Source organism: Vitis riparia, chromosome 8 (genome assembly GCF_004353265.1).
Source record: "Vitis riparia cultivar Riparia Gloire de Montpellier isolate 1030 chromosome 8, EGFV_Vit.rip_1.0, whole genome shotgun sequence".
Classification (NCBI taxonomy): Eukaryota; Viridiplantae; Streptophyta; class Magnoliopsida; order Vitales; family Vitaceae; genus Vitis; species Vitis riparia.
This window is the reverse complement of record NC_048438.1, coordinates 16,484,707-16,505,356: the sequence shown is the minus strand read 5'-3', so window position 1 is coordinate 16,505,356 and position 20,650 is coordinate 16,484,707. Positions and strand designations below refer to the sequence as shown.

Sequence of the window (20,650 nt, the reverse complement as noted above, 5' to 3'; positions counted from 1 at the left end):
TAGCACGCTAAGTTTTTTCTCCATTTCCCAAGCATTTGACATTACTTTAGTCCTCAAAAATTCTATTAAAAAACTTCACAAAATGATATTTCCCCCCAAGCTTATTTCATTTAGTCTTTGGCCAATATCAATCACCATGGCTTTTCTGCTTTAGCATTTACTCATATGTCATACCTGCAATCTTTAGTTTACAGTTAATATATTCCATGCACTCTTTTTAATGTCATATTCCATTACCAATAATCAAAATCCAGATCTTAATCTTTGATCAAGCATGGCCTCTTTCACATCCCTAATTATGTGAAATAAACCTTCCTAGAACATAATCTATTCTAAAATCCTTTTAAGTTTGGCCCTCTGTTAAACTATAGAGGCAGTAATGTTAGTGTCCCAATGTTCTAGGCCAGTAAATTTTACACACCAAGAGCCCAACAATTATTCACCAATTTCAACCAATAACTTCACAACACAAATTTTAACTACCAACAACTTCATAGGATGGTGACAAAACAGAGTATTTTCAATTCCATTTTTTTTTTTTGCCCATGCATCTTTTGATATTTGAAGCATTTCAACAAGGTTCAATAAGATGCTAAAAAGATCTTAGAAGGTTGTCTATCAAAAGTTAGTAGTATCTCCATATGTAACAGCATGATTGGTATCTGTACCTGATAAAAAGATGTATTTGGCTTTAATCGTTTGAAGATAAGAACTCAAACAGAACTCCAGGACATGCATTGTGGGAACCTAGAATACTATATTCAACCAAAGAAGAGAGCTGATGCAAAGTGTACAAATAACTTAAGAAGATAAAATGGCACAAGGTGCTTCTTTTCCTGTTTCAAGAAGCACCACAACTGTAAGTGTTAACATACAGAATGCAGCATTGTTGCACTGGATCAGCCAGAATGACCAATTCAGAAAGCATGCAAGTTCAGTCTTCATCATCATCCTCCTCCTCATCCTCTTCCTCCTGCTTCAGAGACACAAGGCAGTTATAGTAGTCTTGGCATCAGTAATATGAGAAGTAGCCAGATGAGTCAAATGGGAAAAACAAAAACAGGTTCAATATTGTGATATGGGGTAGTGTAGAGTTTTTATAGTTGACCTAATTGTTTAATTTCAGAGACATGCATGCACCAGTCATGCCAGGCCCCCACTCTTTTCCCCAATGTGGATGGGAAACTTAGTCCCTGGTAAAAGTGTGAAACCATTCCCAGTACTAATGGGAAACCTATCTTCAAAAAATCAACAAAGCTTGTCCTCAACTAGTGTTTCCAATCATCATAAAATGAAATATTCACCAATGCAAAATGTTTCTGAAACTTCCAAATGTCAAGAAACTTGGCCCTAAAATTTTCTCATAAAATTCCTTCATATTTATGTGTTCATACATTTTCTTAAAGCTTCACATACATTTTGACACCTCGATATAGGCTTCTGTGTGGGTTCACAATTTTTTTAAAACTATTTCACATATTGCATTTTGAGCACTCTTTGTCAGTTACCCCTGTTTCCTATGTCATCTCAGTATCTCCCATTTCATTTCCTCAATAGGTAATATGGACGATCCTTCACTAGTGACTACTGCTTCGACCATGATTTTTAACATTGAAATGCCAAATACACACACACACACAAATATATATATAATCAACCAACATACCCCAGCTTGACAAGTTTGATATCATAAAACAAGAAGTTAAAATTAAAAATAATAATCTAAGTATTTTTTTTTTTAATTTTTAAAATTTTAAATTTTTATTATTATTATTATTTTTATCTACTCAAGCATATGCAGTAACATGAAGAACACGATAGTTAATTCAATCCAAATGATAAGTTTTATTACCTCTGCACTCCCCTCATCATCTTGATCGTTCACTTCAGATTTTGACCTGTCAGATTCTTCATCACCATCATCAGCAGTGCTCTCCTGCAATAACACAAAAGAAAGTCAGGCAAGTGATATCAGCAATGAAGAATCATTTCTTTGATGAGAAAAAGGCTTATGCATGTGTTCACCTGCTTCTTGTTGTAAGCATTCATAATTTTTTCATACTCAGCCTTCTTTTTTGCAGCTTTAGCCTCATATGGAGCTTTTTCCTTCCAAACCAGGTCAAGAATTTTTCAGGTCAGTAATACAGTGAATCAATGCCATTTTTTATAAGAGTCAATTTATATATGAAAGCTTACTGATCTTACATACTAAAAGATCAGTCTTTCCCTTAACCAAGTACCTTGACCAATACCAGCCATGGGAAAGTTCTACCATGACACCACTCTCAAAAGGTGAAAGCCTATCCCAACTCACACCATTATTCATCTAGTGCTTTTAACCTGACTCATTATTATCTACTATCTACTATGTAAGTGGTATGTGACTATGTGGCATGTGATAAATTATTTGGCCATGCCATTATGGACTTTGCACCCTTAGAACCATCTCTTTTTGAATGCTAAAGTCGCTGAAACAGTGCAGGTGCAAGACCAAAACAAATTGGTCACTGGAGCTCTAATAATACATTTGGTTCACCTTTTTATACACGAAGTACAAGTATATGGGAAAAGGGATTTGGGTGGAATCCATCATCTCTTTTTTCTTTTCTCTCAATTTTTTTCCATAAAGGAAGATGAAGAAAATACTCAATCTTTCCTTCTGAGTGTTCTCTTCCTTTCACTTAATTGTTTTATCTTTTTCTCCTCTTTTCAACGCACTGTAAATTTCCTGGAACCCATCATTCCTTTTCTCTTTTCTTTTCTTCCATTTTTTTTCCCATAAAGGAAGCTGACTAAACTCCTTAACCTTTGTCTTCTGAGCCTTCTCTTCCTTTCTCATCATTCTTTATTTTTCTCTCCTCTTTTCAACACACTGTAAATTTTCCAGGGCCTCACTGGATTTCTAAGTGGAAGACAACTATTTCAAAAGGCTTGTGATCCTCCATTATAATGGATGTGTCCAAGCTAGTACTTTTAGAAAGGGAAGAGGAAAATCTCTAAATACTTACAGCCTCAGACAAGGATTTCCACTTCTCTCCGCCAGCTTTCCCAACCTTCAATTGCCAAATGCAGTGACTAAATCAATTTCTTATTCCAAAAATAAATTTATCTAATAGAACTAGTAAAAAAACTATAAAACTAAATATTTGAAGAACATTGCTTTCTTACAGCTGAGACAGCCTTCACATTGGGATTTTCCTTTTTGAAGACCTTTCTGAACTCCTCACTGTAGTTTTAACAAGATGTAAGTCAAGGGAAATCTGAAAATTCAGTTGCAACAAGTTGAAGCAATTTCAACTTGACTGAGAAACAGGAGGAGATGTATACAGGAATACAAAAAAGGCACTGGGAGGCCTCTTTGGTTTGTTGGGGTCTTTCATGGCCTTTTTGTCTTTCATGGTCGCTCTTTTGCTACTCTTTTCTGCCTTAACAGCAGCCTTTCGCTTCCCAACCTTTCTGAAAAGAATAGAGATACATGATCCATAACTACAAAATTCCTGTAACCACCGTATCCACCGTCAAATATAATAGAACTCATTAACTCAGCCACAAAACTGACAGCTAAGAACATGACAAGGAACAGAGCTTTATAGAGTCATCTCAAACTAAACAAACTCCCCAAAGAATGTAAGAATTTTTCACAAGACAAAATATAGACAATCTAACCTTTCTGTCTTCAGTAGGCTTCAATGCTTCCTTTGTGTCCCTCCTTGCTGCCCCCTTACCCTTGGCAGCCTTCATGTTTAGAAGAGAAATTCCTGAAAATGACAAAGACTATTAAGCTGGAGAAATGCACATGAGAATTAGTTGAAAGCAATTCCAGGTCCCTGTACAGAGTGTGAGATATACAAGTGGATCAACATGAACGATGGACAAGTCACCTAGACCTATTGCCAATGTGAACAAGTTTTACATTTTTCATGTTTGGTTTCCCGTCTTTTAAAAGTGTATGAATGCACTATTCCCTTATTTTTAGTCATTTCTATGGATTTTATAGTGAATTTTAGTCTCTAAGGATATCGCTGAGATTGAATTTTTTAATGTCTATACTTGTTATTTATGTTTTAACATGTTGAAGTAGGAATAATATCGATTTCTTCATCATAATTTTCTATGTTATAACTCATATAATCCTCATGGACTTATGCACTCTTTCTTTTCTACTTTCACGCTTCCTGCCATGCCAAATTGATATTGAAAACTTTTTCCTTCTTACTTCAATGCATAACAGTAGGAATAGTATCAAACACTCCAATTACAGTAGAGTCAACACATGTATACTGTATACACACTGAGTAACATTCAAAGTATCGAGCTCACTCCCCATTGATCTTACAATCAACAATATGGAATGAAATTTTTTATTACCTGAAACACGTACAGCCCTAGCAACCAACTAAAAAGGAAATTTTGGATTCTTCGCCTTGAGAAAATTTGTTTGGAAATGAATTGAAGAAATTAATATAAACCAAACCTCTCAAATTTCCAATACTTATTTATAATCTCAAGAACAGGTTACCTCAATAATTTAATGCTTTGCATAGCTTTTCACTGTAATTTTTTCACCCTCTTTAGCAGTTTTGATGATTTTAGAAGATATATACAGGTCAATGCATGCATCAGATACAGAGAGAGCTAGAAAAACGATATTGAACAGGAAACTTTGAAGTACGGATGCCATAATTGAAAAAGAAAAATAGGATCAAATATGAATTATCAAAACAAAAAAGAAAGAACAAATTTGATTGAATATTGATCCTACAAACCAAACAAATAGGTATTCAGGACAAATCAAAATCAGAACTCAGAAGAAAGTAGCAGAAGTTTTCACAATCAAAGCCGATAATTCAAACAAGAAAATAATTTGAGAAAACAACCAGCGTTTCCAAAATAATCGCCAAAAAATCAACGGAAAAAGTTTTCGTAATAAGCAACAAATATCTATAAAATAAAATAAAAACCTCAGATCTTCAAAAGAGGAGAAATTGAAGGTTTAAAAAACTCACGTTACCTGTTTGAGAAACAGAGAAGACCCAAAACGGAGAACCGAAGCAAACAGAATATCGAATAGGGTATGATCGACTGAGTGGACTTGATAGGGCGACCGGACTAGTCGGTAAACCGTTGAAGTTCGTCGCCACGCAACGACGAGGAGACTTCTTTTACCGCCTGCTGCCGGTTGATGACGTTTGACAACGGGATCTTTTCTTTTTTTCTTTATGTTTTTTGAATTTTTGGGGAAGTTGAATAAAGCGACGACGGTAAATTGCCGCCAAGTGATCCTGTGGTGGCAATGACAGGGAGATATGTGTGCTGTCTCCATCAAGTTCACACGTGGGAGCCCATGCACGCTATCCCTAGTTGTACCCTGGCATTCACATCTGACTTAGTGGAGAATGCGATGCGACTCCTACTCTCTTTTGTTTTTGTTTTTGTCTAGCTGGCTGGGAGTGGCACGCGGAGGAAAGTAATGAATATTTAATCGGGGCATATATATTGAAGCACTACCTTGCTTGGCCCAAACCAACCTTGTTCAATCAGCTGTAGCCACATTTTACAACTTAATTTTTCAACTTTTGTGAGAGTCAAATTGTACCACCAAATTTGAGACTTGACTCTGCTTCAATCGGATGGTGATTCCCTTCTCAATTGGCTTAATTCATTAATTACAATCCAAGCCTCTTGACATCCTTTTTTGAAGCTTCTGTCTTCTCTTATTCTGTCATTCATGAGGTCTTTCGAGCTTTCTCTACTTTCACTTAAGACTGATTTTGCTTCTTTCTTCTATTATTTTTTTTGAATCCTTAGGTGAGAATTGTTATCTTTACTCTATTGAGGAGTTGTACCTCGGCAAATAATAATAATTGTCGAATTTTGAAGGTAGAATGTCAATTTCAATCGAGGATGAAACTATTTTCAGGACCACAAACAACATACCTTGTTAGATTTTACTTTTTTTAATATGGCCCACGTGCCTTATTTTATTATTAATTATTTTTTATTCAATTTAAAAGATAATTAGGATTAATAATATTAAGTGTTAAATTCTTATAGGTGAATTGATGATGTATTTTTTAAATAACTGTTTACATTGATGAAAGGTAAAAAAGGAGATCCTAGTTAGATTTAATCATCTCTTTATCATATATGCAATTTTCTCTCCATCAAGAAACATACAATCAAATTAAAGGGGTCAAGGGATGAAAATCAAGTTTTCTCTATTTGTTCTTCTTTACAAAGAATTTCTCTTCAAAATTAATCTCATGAATCAATATATGTTTTCTTTATTATTTACTTTACCTATGAAAAATCACAAAATTTTAAGATGTGGGAATTAAAGTAATAATTGTTTTGCACAAATTAAAAGAAACCTTAACAATTTAAATTTGGGAATTAGGGTTATAATTGTTTTGCATAAATTAAAGAAGCCCTAACATATGGTATCGGAGCACAAAGTTCACAAACTTATGATTTTCCTCTTAAGATTGTTTCATGTTACTCTTTTATGATATCAAATATTTTAATGAGAGATTTAAATTTATTGATATTCTTCACTACAATTGTGTTGGCCTATCTTTGTGAATTGATTATATATTTTGCCTTTTGAATAATTGACTATTCAATAATTAATGTGAAAGGGTTTCCTTTTGTTATAAAGCTTTGGTTTATTTACAAAGTTTTGTTTTATTTTATTGTGAAGTCGTTTTTACCATAATATGCACATAATGAATACATAAAGTTTTGAGTGATATATATATATATATATATATATATATATATATATATATATATATATATATATATATATATATAGATATTTTAAAGGAGGTTATATAAATAATTTATCGTATTTAGTTTGTAAATAAGCATATATATAATATTTATTGTTATTGCAATTATTGTATTATTTTTTATACTTACTGAAATCATACAACTTCAACGGATATTATGAATGATCTGTTAATCACCAAAGTGACAGAACCCTAAAGCTTTATGTTTATTAAATCGTATAATATTATCAAATAATTATTATGTTTATTTAATTTGATATCTATAGTATGAATAATTTGTTAGTCACCAAAGTGGCCAAATTCAAAAGTTTTCATAGATTTCAAATTAAATAAAATTCAATTCTCATGATTATGTGATGTCATATATGAGATGACATAATAATATGTATACATTTTTAATTTGTCATGAGTATATTGAAGTTCATTGATTATAAAATATTTAAAGATTACCCAAAGATTGATTAGTTAATTTTATAGCCATGAACATGATCGTGGTTAATTGATATACTTCATTTGATATGTTTAGTATATCCAAAGATAGCAAACATGTAGAGTATATATAATTATCAATTAAAAAAATTCAAGCATCAATTATATTTATTGTTGTACATTGTTGGATCACCCAAATGAGAACTTCAATGTACATTTACTGTTTATGTTAATGTTAATATTTGAATTTGTATTATGTGTTTAAGTTTATAACTCAAAGTATTAATGTATGAGCGTTCTATGTATTTGTAGTATCTACTTTTGTTTCTCTTTATTCACAAGCTTTGTTTGTTTTGAAATATAATGGACTTAATTTATTTGACTGGTGTGAACAAGTCCAATTTCACCTCGGTGTTCTAGATCTTGATTTAACACTCCTAACCAATAAGTCCATTGATATGCCTAATTCAAATAACATAGAACATAAGTCTTTTCATAAGGTTTGGAAAATATCAAACAAACTGAGTTTAATGTTTATACAAATGACAATAGCAAACAACATCAAGTCCACAATTCCTAAAACTAAAAGTACAAAGGAAAATATGAAATTTGTGGAAGAACGATCTTAGTCTAACTACACTGATAAGTCATCAACTAGGACATTAATTGGTACATTAATGACCATGAAGTTTGACTGTTTATGTACCATATTGTCACCGAGATGACAAATATAAAAGCAAAACTGAAATTATGGGAAAATAAGTGAATGAAAAATTTATTGTGTAGTTCATTATAAACTTCTTACTTTCTCGATATGCCTTATTCCAAATGGGTTACAATACTATTAAGAATAAGTGGAATGTTCATGAATTGCATAATATGCTCATTCAAAAGGAGGTCAAACTTAAGGAAACAAAGAATTCATTCAATTAATCTTATGAGTCAATAAGGAGTTGGAAAGAAACCTAGAAAGAAAAATGGAAATGGCAAACAAGGACTACATAAGATTAATGTGTCATCTTCCCAAATCCATAAAAAGGAACACAAGAATGATACGTGTTATTTCTGCAAAAAGTTTGGACACTATCAAAGAGATTGCCTGAAACACAAGGCATGGTTCAAAAGGAAAGATAAGTCTAGTGGTTTCATATGTTTCGAATCAAATTTGGAAAAAGTTCCTTATAATACTTGGTGGATTGATTCTAGTTATACCACTTATATTTCCAATACAATGCAGAGATTCTTTATGATCCAAAGCATAAATCCAAATGAAAAATTTGTCTTCATGAGAAATCGAGTCAAGACTCTGGTTAAAGCCATTAGAACCTATCATTTGATTTTAGATACTAAACATCATTTAAATCTTTTTCAAACCCTTTATGTTCCTTCTGTTTCTAGAAATTTATTTTTTCTATCTAAACTTGATACAAATGGATACTCTTTTAAATGTGGGAATGGATGTTTCAGTTTGTTTAAACATAATCATTCCATCACATAGATCACCAAAACCATTGAAATGATTATGTTTAAACAAACTGAAATATTCATTCCCAAATTTAAAAGAGTATCTAGTTGTATCAAGTTTATACAATGAAACTAAATTTCTAAAAATAAAAAGAACATAAAGGGTTTGAAAAAAACATCTATATGATGTCCGACCAATATCTAAAATCAAATTATAGATTCTAATAGTTTCAATTGGAACTTTGACTCAATTCCCCATGAATTCAAATTTTTCATTTGGATTTATGGTTTGGGTCGTAATGAATCCCTACATTGTGTTAGAAACATGAGTGATATAACCAGAATTAATCCATCAAGTATTATAAGGAATTTCTACCAAATTTGATTCAAAACATACGAAAGCACTAGGCTTACCTTTGTTTTCTAACCATGTCTTACGTTTTAGGCAATCTTTCTAATAGTGTTTAGGCTTTTTGCATAAATAACACTTATCATTCTTGTGTTCTTTCTTGTGGATTTGAGTAGATGACACATTAACCTTATGTAGTCTTTGTTTGCCATCTCCATTATTCTTTCTAGGTCTCTTTTCGGATGTTTGTTGATCCATGAGATTAATTAATGAATTCCTTGTTTCTTTAACTTGGTCTCCTCTTGAATGAGCATATGCTATAATTTATGCACATTCCACTTATCCTTAATAGTATTGTAACCCATTTGGAAAGGCATACCAAGAAGGCAAGGAGTTTATAATGAACTACACAAGGAAGTTTCCATTCACTTTAATTTCCATAGATTTAAATTTTATTATTATATTTGTCATCTCAATGACATGCTCATACATAGTACATGAACTATTAAACTTCATGGTGGTTAATGTACCCAATAATGTTTTAGCTTATGACTTATCAACAAAGTCAGACTAAGACCATTCTTCCATAGATTTCATATATATATTCTTTTACACTTTTAATCTTGGGAATTGTGGACTTGATGTTGTTTGCAACTATCATCTGCATAAACATTAAGCTTAGTCTATTTGATATTTCCCAAGCCTTATGAAAATACCTTTGTTTTATATTGCTTGTATTCATACTAGCAACAGGCTTATTAGTTGGGAGTGTCAAATCAAGATCTAAAACATTTAGGTGAAATTGGACTTGTTCACACTACTCAAAGGAATTAAACCCATTATATTTCAAAACAAACAAAACTTGCGAATAAAGAGAAATAGGAACAAATACTACAAACATAGAACGCCGCTTATACATTAATATTTTGAGTCATAAAATTAAATACATAATACATATTCAAATATTAACATTAACATAAACAATAATTGTACATTGAAGTTCTCTTTTGGGTAATCCAACAATGTACAACAATAAATAAATTTAATGCTTAATTTTATTTATTTATTTATTTTATTATTGACAATTATATATACTCTAACTTGACATGTTCTCCATATTTAGATATATTAAACATATCAAATAAAGTATATTAATTAACCACAATCATATTCATAATTATAAAATTAACTAATCAACCTTTGGGTGAATCCTAAAGATTTTATAATCAATGAAGTTCAATATACTTGTGACAAAAAAAAATGTATACCTATCATTATGTCATCTAATATATAGCATCATATAATAATCAACAATTGAATTTTATTTAATTTGACCTTTATGAAAACTTTCTAATGTAGCCACGTTGGTGACTAACAAATTATTCATGATATAGATATCAAATTAGATAGTTAACATTTATTTAATAATATTATGCAATTTAATAGACATAAAACTTTAGTGTTTTGTCACTTTGGTGATTAACAAACCATTCATAATATATATTTAAGTTGCATAATATCAAATAAACATAAATAATAATACAATAATTGCAATACATTTTATGTATATATTACTCAAAATTTCATGCAATACTTTTATCTTATTATATATCAATTAATTCTCTTAAAGATTTCATCAACAAATATACAAGAGGAAACTAAAAGAAGATCCGAAACAAACTTAAAAAAATGATAAACAATAAGATACAAAAGAAATCACGTCAATAATAGTTATTAAATAGTCAATTATTTGAAAGGTAGAACATACCTTTCAACTCGTAAAGGTATACCATCACAATTGAAGTGAAAAATATCAATAAATTTAATATTCTTGTTAAAAGATTTGATATCATAAGATAAACATAAAATAATCTTTAGAAGAAAATCAAAAGTTAGTAAATCTTGTGCTCTAATACCACATGTTATGATTTATTTAATTTATGCAAAACAATCATAACCCTAATTCACAAATCTTAGAACTTTGTGATTTTTCATAAATAAAATAAATAATCAAGAAAACATATTTTGATCCATGAGATTGATCTTCAAGAAAAATTCTCTACGGAGAATAGCAAATTAGAAAAAACTTGGTTTCTTGATGCATGGAAAACCGTATGTATATTGGGTAAAAAAAACATCAAATCTAAAATAGAGTTTCTTTCTTTTTTGAGTTTCATCAACATCAACGATAATTTTAAAAAATATCTCCTTAACTAACTAATAGGATTTTAGCATTTAATATTATTAATCATAATTATCTTTTAAATTAAATGAAAGATAATTAATAACAAAATAAGTGCATCATAATTATCTTTTAATAATTGATAATAAAATAAGGCACATGCCCACAATAAAAAAACTAACGGTTGGATCACCAATTAGTTGATATAATAAGCCTTGGATATTTTTAATGACATAAAAAGACTTTTAATTGAAGGGGATGAGTAAGAAGTTGTATGCTGATTAACGAATTTGAGTTTAAGGAGTCCTCGAATAAGAAGTAAAGTGTTTATTACTTAAGGGATATAAAACAATGTTTTCAGAATCAAATTAATTATTGAACCGAAAAAATTATTGATTTACTGTTCACTGGTCGGATGGACGGTTAAATCGATAACGTTATAAATTTATATTTTATTATTTTATACATTATTAAAATAAATTCTATGTAAATTTTTATAATATCTATCAAAATTATGATCAATTTAATTAAAAATAACACATTAAATAATAAATATAAAAGTAATAAAACATAAATAAAAAATAAATAAATAAATCGTTGGAGCAGCTACTGCCACTAGCTGGGGAAGGGAAGGGAGGGGGGTTGTGCGATCTACAACCGGTGCCTATTTCTTTTCTTCTCGGCCAATTTATTATTACAAATTGAAATTTAAATCACTAATTGGGTGGGACAAGCAACAATCTGAGGAAATCTGATCTGATCTTCTCATCTTCTGATCACCTACACATTTGAGGATGGTGAGAAGGTGTGAGCTCACAATCTGAGGATGAGCAACAACCAATCATCTCCCTCTCTGCATTCAATCCAAACTCATGCAGGAAGAACACATCTCTCTTCTCTTCCACCACTTTCAAGATCCTCACAAACACAGCCACTTCACATGGGATCTTGAGCACACCCTCCTGCTGAAACCCGAATTCTTCTTCGGCTTCCCTCAGCAGAACCCCAACTGCCTGGTGACCCAGATACTCTATCGGGATGATGAACCTCTTCAACTCCTTCCCCACGCACACGGCCAGAAACCCTTTTGGGACGACCTTGGTAGAAAGCATTGAACTAGTGTCTGAAAGAGAGTCTTCTTGAGGAACTTGATGCTCTTGCTGCCATTGTTGGAGGAGTAAGTAGAGTTGTGGCTGCCATTGAGGTGAAACGGCCGACGGTGGGAGCCCGTCGCGGCGCGTTGGGGGTGGGTGGCAGTTGCTGAAGAGGGAGGGTTTGGAAGGAGGTCCTCCAAAACGGCGTCGTTTTGACGCTAGAAACATCAAAACGACGTCGTTTTGATGCTGATAAACAAAAAAAAAAAATTAATCGAACTTTCCGGTTCATCCGATTCACCGGTCGGACCCCGGTTCAGCCAGTGCGATTCCAATTTAACCTATTTCCAGTCTAATTGATCAGACGAAACTGTGATCGACTGATCAATCCAATTTTTAAAACCATGATAAAAAGTTAGTAACTTAACAAACTTTTGTGTTCTATGGAAGATGAAAGTTGCATCCTAACAAGCACGAAAAGGCTGGTACTAAAATGTTCCGTATGATTTTGTTTGATCAGCGAGAAGTGAATTTTATCTTTTAGTACAATGCATAACAATATGGTTTTGTATTATATATTTAGGATTTTAAAATTAAATATTAAAAAATTATTTTCTTCATTCTTTAATTATGAGGAGAAAAAATAAGGAAAAAAATTGAATAAAAAGTTTTACTAAGTTTTTTTTTAATTATTATTCTAAAGTTTTGAGAGGTCATCCTAACAACAGGAGTCTACTCAAAACGTAACGCAAGTCTTCCTTCCAAAAAACCGTCTTAATATCTGAAACCCTAAAATGGGTGGTAGTAGCGAACCTCCCCAAACCCCAGAAAAATCTCCCCAATTTCGATCCAACTTTCCTAAGCTTTCTCTCTTTCTCTTTCTCTCTCTCTCTAGACCTTTCCCTGTGGAGTGAGCAGCGCTGCGATCTTGTACGGGTATTTTCACTCTGCTCTCTATGGTCTTTCGTTTCTTCTACCTGTCTTTGTTTCTGTTTTTTTTTTCCTTTCTTCTGTCTCCCCCCAAATTCTGCGTGCCCGTATATTTCCTAGTCTTTGCCCTCAGTCTGTTAGAAAAAGGATAAGTCGGATTTCTAACACATACTGTTGTTATTTAGTGAGTTTATCTTTCCAAAACATATTGCATTGTTTCTGTTTTTATTTGCATTATATTGTGATCAAGTTTAGTAAATCCCGTAGACACTAAACATCAAGCATTACATACTAAATGATCGTACACTGAATTGACTTTAAACATTTATACAGACAGTATGATATAACCTAATGATAAGTTATCATACATTAATTGCAACAAAAAATAAGAATATTATGTATATATATATATATAAAATAATAAAAAATAAAAAATAGTTGCATTTGTTAAGCACTTGAATCGAAAATCTTAATTCAGGTTTAGTGGATCACATTAGTTGTGTTATCCATAATTATGCAAGGGATCTCAATATTTGGACCAAGATTGTTAATTGTAAGTTATTAATATTGAAATTTTAATTTTAGTTGGTGTTTTCAAATTCCATCTATGCTACAGCAAGCATGGCATTGGGCCATTTAGTAGAAGGCAAATTGATAATAGAGGGCAACAGCGTTGTGCTTAAGGGTCGAATGTTACGTTCTTTACAAGATGGAAAATACAGATACCTCACGACATCTCAGCTATTATAAAATATTGGCACAAGGGAGAAATACTGGGAGAGCTTAAGAGTAGAAAACGTTGTCAATAATGGTTGTGTGAAGTGGGTCGCTCAAATGGGTGGCCCAGTTGTTGAGAGGGCCTTTTCCTGTGACGGCTGCCTGGACGGCGAATCCCAGGAAACCAATCATGGCAAGGCGAGCGTGCTTGATCTCCGCCAGTTGGAGGACCGCCTTCTTCTCCGGGTCAGCTGCCAATCCCAATGGGTCGAAGAACTTTCCACCTGGGTACAGCCTCTTTTCTGGGTCCAGCTCTGCATTCCTCTGGAACTCAATGTACCCAATCACCAGAACTTCAATCCAGATCAATGTGGTCATGGAGAATGGAAGTGGTTGCCCTAGATACGATGATCCTTCGATCAGCTCCACCTGAATTATCAATCAACCAAACCTTATTATTAGTAATAGGATCCACCCAAAAAACCACACATCCTGTATCGCAAATATGTACATACCTTTCCGGCATCTTGCCATGTGACTCCGGTGAGTGACTCCACGGCGAGAGCACCGAGTGTGGCCAACATGGCCCACCTCCCATGAATGAGCTCGCACTCACGGAACCGCTGCAGCCCAAAAACCTCGGTGTAAGGCTGGAACGGGGTCGACTTCACCTCGCCGCCCTCGAACCTGGTTCCGATGACGTCTCCGGCGATGTTCTTGGCCAAGTTCTGGTCCAAGGAGTCGTAATCGTACTGCAAGTACTCGGCGGGCTTGCCCAAACCGAAGGGGTCAAATCCGTAGTCTCCAACCAAGGTCCCATCCAGCCACTCTGGAGCTACGGCTCCCGGGAACCATAGCGGGCGATCGGACACCCGCTTCGCGGCCTTCTTTGCGGGGGCTTTCTTACGACCGAACCCGAATCGGGCTTGAACGCGGCCGGTGTTTGAGTGGACGTCGGGAAGGCGTGTTCCCATGAATGAGGACGTAGCAGCGGCGGCGGCGGCAGTGGTGGTTGCCATGGCTGTTGTGTAAGGAGTGGCGGGTGTGGAGATGTTGGAGAGAGTGAGAATGGAATTGTGGTGGTGTGAGGATCTCGACTGGGGATATATTTGGTTTGGTGAAGGCTTTGTGGTCTATCCAGGGTGAGGCTTGGTGGCCGTTGGATTGGAGGAGCGTATCCATCTGAGGGGTGTGGGAGCGTCGGCCTTATCTTCGCCTTATCTGATTTTTGAGACCCACCGTTTTGTGATGACCACAGGTCTGCACGTTTCGTGGCTTTTTCTGTGGCTGACATCGTAAACCTATTATGCAATATCTTTCTCCAATTAACCTTGTCAATCATTCCCATGCTTAGAGTAAATAATGATTTTGAGAGAGTTTTTATTATTTTTAATACTTAAATAATAAAATTTATTAAATATTAAAATTTTAAAAATAATTTATTAAAATTATTATTGAATGTTAAATATATTTGACTGATGGTAGGAAATATTTCTAATATTTATAACTCAATATCTTACTTATATTTTAATAACTTCAAAATGCTTATGGCTTTTCTATTATTTATATTTTAATAACTTGGAAATAATTATGACTTTTTATAAAAAAAAATGAATAAAGAAGACAGGGAAAATTTTCGAGCCCAATTTCCAAAGAATTGAAATTGGTGGCCAAGTTCTGCAGAGTCTGAGCCAAGAGCCCAATAACATAATTAATCCCCCTAGCAGCCCAGAAACAGTGTGATTTATAATTATTTCCGTTTTTGCCTTTGATGAACGCAACACCACCTCCTCTGCAACTGAACGTGTCTCCACCGGGGCTCACCTTTTCCCTTGCCAACACTCTCTTCTTTCATCTCTTCATCACTCCCTCATCATATTTCCATACCCATTTTCCCTCTTTCCCACAGCCACAATCCCATCCGACCACACCCACGGACTAACGCCATATCGTCCCTGGCCTTGCCGCCACGGCCCCCATCTCTGACTTTGCCAAGCAACCCATCATCGCTCTCTCCTTCGGCCCCACGGGAGAGCGATCGTTACAATAATCTGAAACTGCAAAAACGGTTAAAATTAAGATGGGCTGAGCTGGAAACCCAATAATTGAATGGGCTGGACTAGGGCCTTGAAAAGGAGGGTTAGGCCCAGCAGCCCCCAGCTTCATCTTACAAGAGGAAAACGATCCAACAGCCATGGTAGGACTGTGCCCCAGAGCAAAACCCATAGCAGCTCTCTATCTTCCGGATCAGGTAAAGGTTTTCTAACACTTGCTCAGGGTTCTTTTTTCCTTTTTTTGGAAACTGGATTCTTCATATTCTACCTGAGAGAGAAAATCGCTTTGTTGAGTAAATGGTGTTTTACTGAGGTTTTTCTTTATATATTTATTTTTTAAATTTTATTGAAAGAAAATGGGAGAAAAAATCGGTACCTAACTGTTAGGGGAAATTGAGGTCGATTAACGTGACCATATTTCTTTGTAAATGATAATTTCTGAGTTGTGTTTTACAATTTTCTGCACCACACACTCCCTCAATCTGAATTTTCTGTATTGGGTTTCGTACGCAGGTTCCATTTACATTGTAAAATCAGCTAAAGTACAATGGTAATGTGAGCCGTTTTCTTTCAATTTGTGGGTTTTGGTTGTAAGCCAGAAACGTAGACACCTGATCACCCATACATTTCTGGATAGTTGTCAGACTGTACAAGTAACTAAATCTTTTTATACCTGTTTGATATCTTATAGTTGGGGAAAAAACATTTACTTCCATATAATCTTCTGGGGTAGTCATTCAGGGATAGGTTGCTTCCTGGGCTTATCGTACAGGATGGGAAACATATATGACTATATCCCTGTCATATTGCAGCAAGCAAATCTCAATGAACTTAAGTTATGAATATGTGCTAGTTATTTCAAAAGATAGTTTAATCTGGTTTCCAGTGGTTTTTTTTTCCCAATATCTTGGGTTTGATTGGAATTATGAGAGGATATGGACATTGCAGTAGTTTAAAGATCATTATTGTTTGGGTTTAATTGCATATTGGTGAATGGTTTTTCTTTTTTTCTTTTTTCCTAACATCCAAGCAAATTTCATTGAAGGTTTTGGTGATCCTTTTGGTGCAACTATATTAGAATTATGCTCTTTTGAGCACAAAAATTTGCAACATATTTTAACTCAACAGCACTGAAGCTAACACTAAGATTTGATAAATAAAGAAAACACATGTATTCCTTAAGGTAGACATTTTTTGGCTAATGTTTGTGATATAAGGACACTGGCTGATAGATCCATGATTACTATTGTCTAGTTAAAAATGCATAATGCTTGATGAATATTACTATGTGGCAGTGAGATCGCAGATTTTGGTCCTTTGTTCTCTCTTTTTTTTTTTTTATTCTTGATTTTCTTTAATGGATGTTGATGATTGGTGCAGATGGCATCGGGTTATGCCTGACATGCATCTGGTTGAGGAGACTTGGATATGGGAACTCGAAACTTTTTATGGGACTTTGGTAAGAAGTGTTTCACATTTGGGCTCATAGGCCTTACCATTTCAGATCGATATGCCAGTATTGCCCATGTGCAAGGCCTCTCCATGCATCCCACATTCAATCCCAATGCTAGAACTTTTATGGGATCATTGACTGGTAACATAGTTAAGAGAAAGCTTAAACAAGTTCTGCCCCTGTTTTAAAATTAATTGCAATGATCATTCTTTTTTATGCAGATGATTATGTCTTGTTGGAAAAATTTTGCCTTGAAAAGTACAAGTTTTCTCATGGTGATGTGATAGCATTCCGGTAATCTTTTTATTGATGCTCTATTACCATGTTTATTAAAATAAAAAATCTGGATAATTTGTATACCTACATTATAATATATCATTTCAGCAAGAGTTCTGTGTTTTATATGATCTGAATGCTGTTCTTCATTCTTGCATATGTGTGTTGCATGCTATTGATGCGGAATTTTAATTACTGATTCTGATTATGTTGTAGTTGAAATCTTTTTCAGCTCCCCAAATAATCACCGTGAGAAACAAATAAAGAGAATAATTGCCTTGCCAGGGGATTGGATCACAGCACCACATTCATATGATGTCTTGAGGATTCCAGAGGGGCATTGTTGGGTTGAGGGAGACAATTCTGCTTCTAGTTTGGATTCAAGATCTTTTGGCCCAGTATGTTGCCTTAACACCATGTTCCTATATTACTTGAAGGAGGGGAGCTTTGGAGGTTTAAATGATGATTATATTCTTCATTATTTTATTTCGGTATTTGCATGATCACAAATTTAGAAGTCTATACTGGAAAATATAGAAACATTTGAGTTTGAAGTAGACTTTGGCATAATAGTTCTGAATAATTGTTCTCCAATGTCATGCTTTCTGAGACACACACAAATAGACACACTCCTTGGCCAACTTAGTGCCTATGATACTGATTTAGGTTGTTTACTGCACCAGTCAATGGTGATAAAATGTGCAGTTTGATGTAGACTTAGCATAATAATACTGAGAATAGGTGTTGCATGAGGCTTTTGGTAGAGAATTAGTGTACGAAGGAAGAACAAAATTTGTGACGATTTTAATTTGTTCTCTCTATCGATATTGGCAAATGTGGTGTGTGTTTGTTTCAACTAATTGCGCACATAGAAAGATGATGATTTAGATTGCTTATCTGCATCAATCTTAATACCAAGAATATATTAAGAGTAAGTGAGTAACAACTCAATTTAATATTGGTTTGAAGTTTAGGCCATGTTGTTCCTGATTATCTATGTTATCTTCAGAGATAACCTCTCTGTGACACTTTACGATCACTCTTTTTAATTTCTGTAATAGAGTAGTTGGTTTTTGCCTCCAGGAATCAAGTTTTACCCCTTGGAAGCTGCTTTAGAGAATCAACACTGTTTACTGTTTATGTTAATATATATACTGAACTGTGTGATTGTTAGCCAGAGTCTTGGTTTTCTGTAACTTGAATGTGATGCCAACGCAGGTTCCTTTGGGTTTAGCTTGCGGAAGGGCTACCCACATTGTGTGGCCTCCTCAGCGAATAGGGGAAGTTGAGAGAAGAATTCCTCATGACAGAATTTCTTTCGGCTAATTGTGTTAGAGCTGCAGGTTCCTGTTTTGCTCCGGAAAACTTATCCTTGATTAATTTATTTATTGAGCATTTGCTGTGGCAGTGTTCTATCATTGAACTGGAGGGCTATCTTGAGCAAGAAAACAAGCTGGTGTCTACTGTAACAAATGTAACAATATACCCCCCAGTCAAATTTTGACCCTGGTGCGATCCCATTTGGTTTTTGCATGCTCAAAATATAAGAATAGCATGATTCAGGAAATAGAAAGATAATGTTGGTTTTACACTCACCTTGTAAGGCAGCCATAGGAGTGTAAATTTAGGACAAATGAGTAGATTAGCCAAAATTTGTTTGAGGATTTGGCCGGGGTGCTGCTGTTTGTGCTGTAGGTAGGGTGCTCCTCCAGAGGCCTTGATATCATTCCCACTCTTGGACGCTCACCTCCATCCCCCAAAACTTCTTTCCTTTTTATTTTTTATTTTTTTAAGGAATCAAATCATAATTCAAATTCTTTCCTTTTTTTTTTCTTCTTCTTTTTTAAGGAATCAAATCATAATTCAAATAATCATTAATATTTTTTTGTTAATTTTTTTTAATGTATATTTTCCGAAAGATGTATAAAATTGAAAATTGTTGTGACAAAACTTTTATTTTATTTTGTGTCACTTTTCTTTGTCTTTCCAAGTTTCCTTGTTTATTTTTCTCATATTTTCCTCAAATTTGTCATAGTTGGAATGAAACTTAAGATGCTTCATAATATGGAAGCATACTTCATAATATAATTAAAATTAGTATGAAAATTACATATTTTTAAATAATTTAAATAAGTTAAATAAGTTTGAAGTAGTATACAAATATAATTTTTAAAATTTAAATTTTTTTTTTCACTTTTTCATTATGTCTAGTTTTTTCCTTCCCATTTTTCCTCAATTTTTTTTCTTTTTTTGGAAATCAAACTCACCGCTTCTAATTAAAATTGAATAAAAGCTCTATTATAATTTAAAATTTTGGGACTAAATAATTTAACCCAACTATATTTGTAAATATCATTAACATTATTTATATGGTGAGTCATTTGAGATATTTTTTTGGTTTCAAAATTAATATATTAAAAAATATACTTGGAAATTAGAATAAAAAAGTGAGCTAAAAGTAAAAGATAAATAATTTAACTTAAGTTGTAACCACATGATAAAAATTTATTTTAATTAAAGTGATCTATTGGTGAATTTATTTTCAAATATTTTTTGTCAAGTATAGAATCTTAATACTTAAGTGGTGTTTGTTTTTTAATTTAATAGAAAAAATTAAAATATTTGGTTTTTTCAACTAAAATTTTTTATTGATATTAATCAATATAATTAAGATGAATCTGTTATTAGTTTTGTTATGTTAATTAATTTTAATGAGTTATTTTTAGTTGAATGGAAAAAGTAAAATATTTTGACTTTTTTTATTTAACAAAAAAATAAACACTATCTTAGTATATTATTCTTAAACCTAACCAAATAAAGTAATTATAAAAAAAAATAATTAATATAATAAAATCATAGAAAAATGATTTTATCATAGATAAAATGGGAAAAAAAATGATATCTTATATTG

General features: G+C 33.3%; 3 protein-coding genes and 1 pseudogene across 9 annotated transcripts; 1 reads left to right on the top strand and 3 right to left on the bottom strand.

Annotated features, from left to right (window-relative positions):
* Positions 1–669: 669 nt before the first annotated feature.
* Positions 670–5,116, bottom strand: LOC117919878 (high mobility group B protein 1). 3 transcript variants are annotated; one of them, XM_034837159.1, is made up of 8 exons: positions 5,012–5,116; positions 3,667–3,758; positions 3,328–3,452; positions 3,169–3,226; positions 3,009–3,053; positions 2,026–2,106; positions 1,853–1,936; positions 670–976 (listed from the first exon to the last, which is right to left on the bottom strand). In XM_034837159.1, exons 2-8 carry the CDS (start codon positions 3,739–3,741, stop codon positions 935–937), a joined length of 510 nt encoding a protein of 169 aa, XP_034693050.1. In that variant the 5' UTR covers positions 3,742–3,758; positions 5,012–5,116; the 3' UTR covers positions 670–934. The 3 variants fall into 3 exon arrangements, with proteins under 3 accessions (XP_034693050.1, XP_034693052.1, XP_034693051.1); XM_034837161.1 differs by having other exon boundaries at positions 670–973; XM_034837160.1 differs by having other exon boundaries at positions 5,007–5,095.
* Positions 5,117–11,770: 6,654 nt separating this feature from the next.
* On the bottom strand, positions 11,771–12,601 carry LOC117920661 (annotated as a pseudogene).
* A 1,289-nt stretch (positions 12,602–13,890) lies between these two features.
* On the bottom strand, positions 13,891–15,038 carry LOC117920451 (chlorophyll a-b binding protein CP29.1, chloroplastic-like). The gene is made up of 2 exons (XM_034837990.1): positions 14,472–15,038; positions 13,891–14,385 (listed from the first exon to the last, which is right to left on the bottom strand). Exons 1-2 carry the CDS (start codon positions 14,973–14,975, stop codon positions 14,023–14,025), a joined length of 867 nt encoding a protein of 288 aa, XP_034693881.1. The 5' UTR covers positions 14,976–15,038; the 3' UTR covers positions 13,891–14,022.
* A 703-nt stretch (positions 15,039–15,741) lies between these two features.
* LOC117920453 (mitochondrial inner membrane protease subunit 2) lies at positions 15,742–19,465 on the top strand. 5 transcript variants are annotated; one of them, XM_034837992.1, is made up of 6 exons: positions 15,742–16,207; positions 16,524–16,560; positions 17,391–17,604; positions 17,685–17,757; positions 17,972–18,192; positions 18,958–19,465. In XM_034837992.1, exons 3-6 carry the CDS (start codon positions 17,439–17,441, stop codon positions 19,026–19,028), a joined length of 531 nt encoding a protein of 176 aa, XP_034693883.1. In that variant the 5' UTR covers positions 15,742–16,207; positions 16,524–16,560; positions 17,391–17,438; the 3' UTR covers positions 19,029–19,465. The 5 variants fall into 5 exon arrangements, with proteins under 5 accessions (XP_034693883.1, XP_034693882.1, XP_034693884.1 ...); XM_034837991.1 differs by having other exon boundaries at positions 16,524–16,663; XM_034837995.1 differs by having other exon boundaries at positions 15,767–16,207; positions 16,524–16,663; positions 17,972–18,137.
* The last annotated feature ends 1,185 nt before the right edge of the window (positions 19,466–20,650 follow it).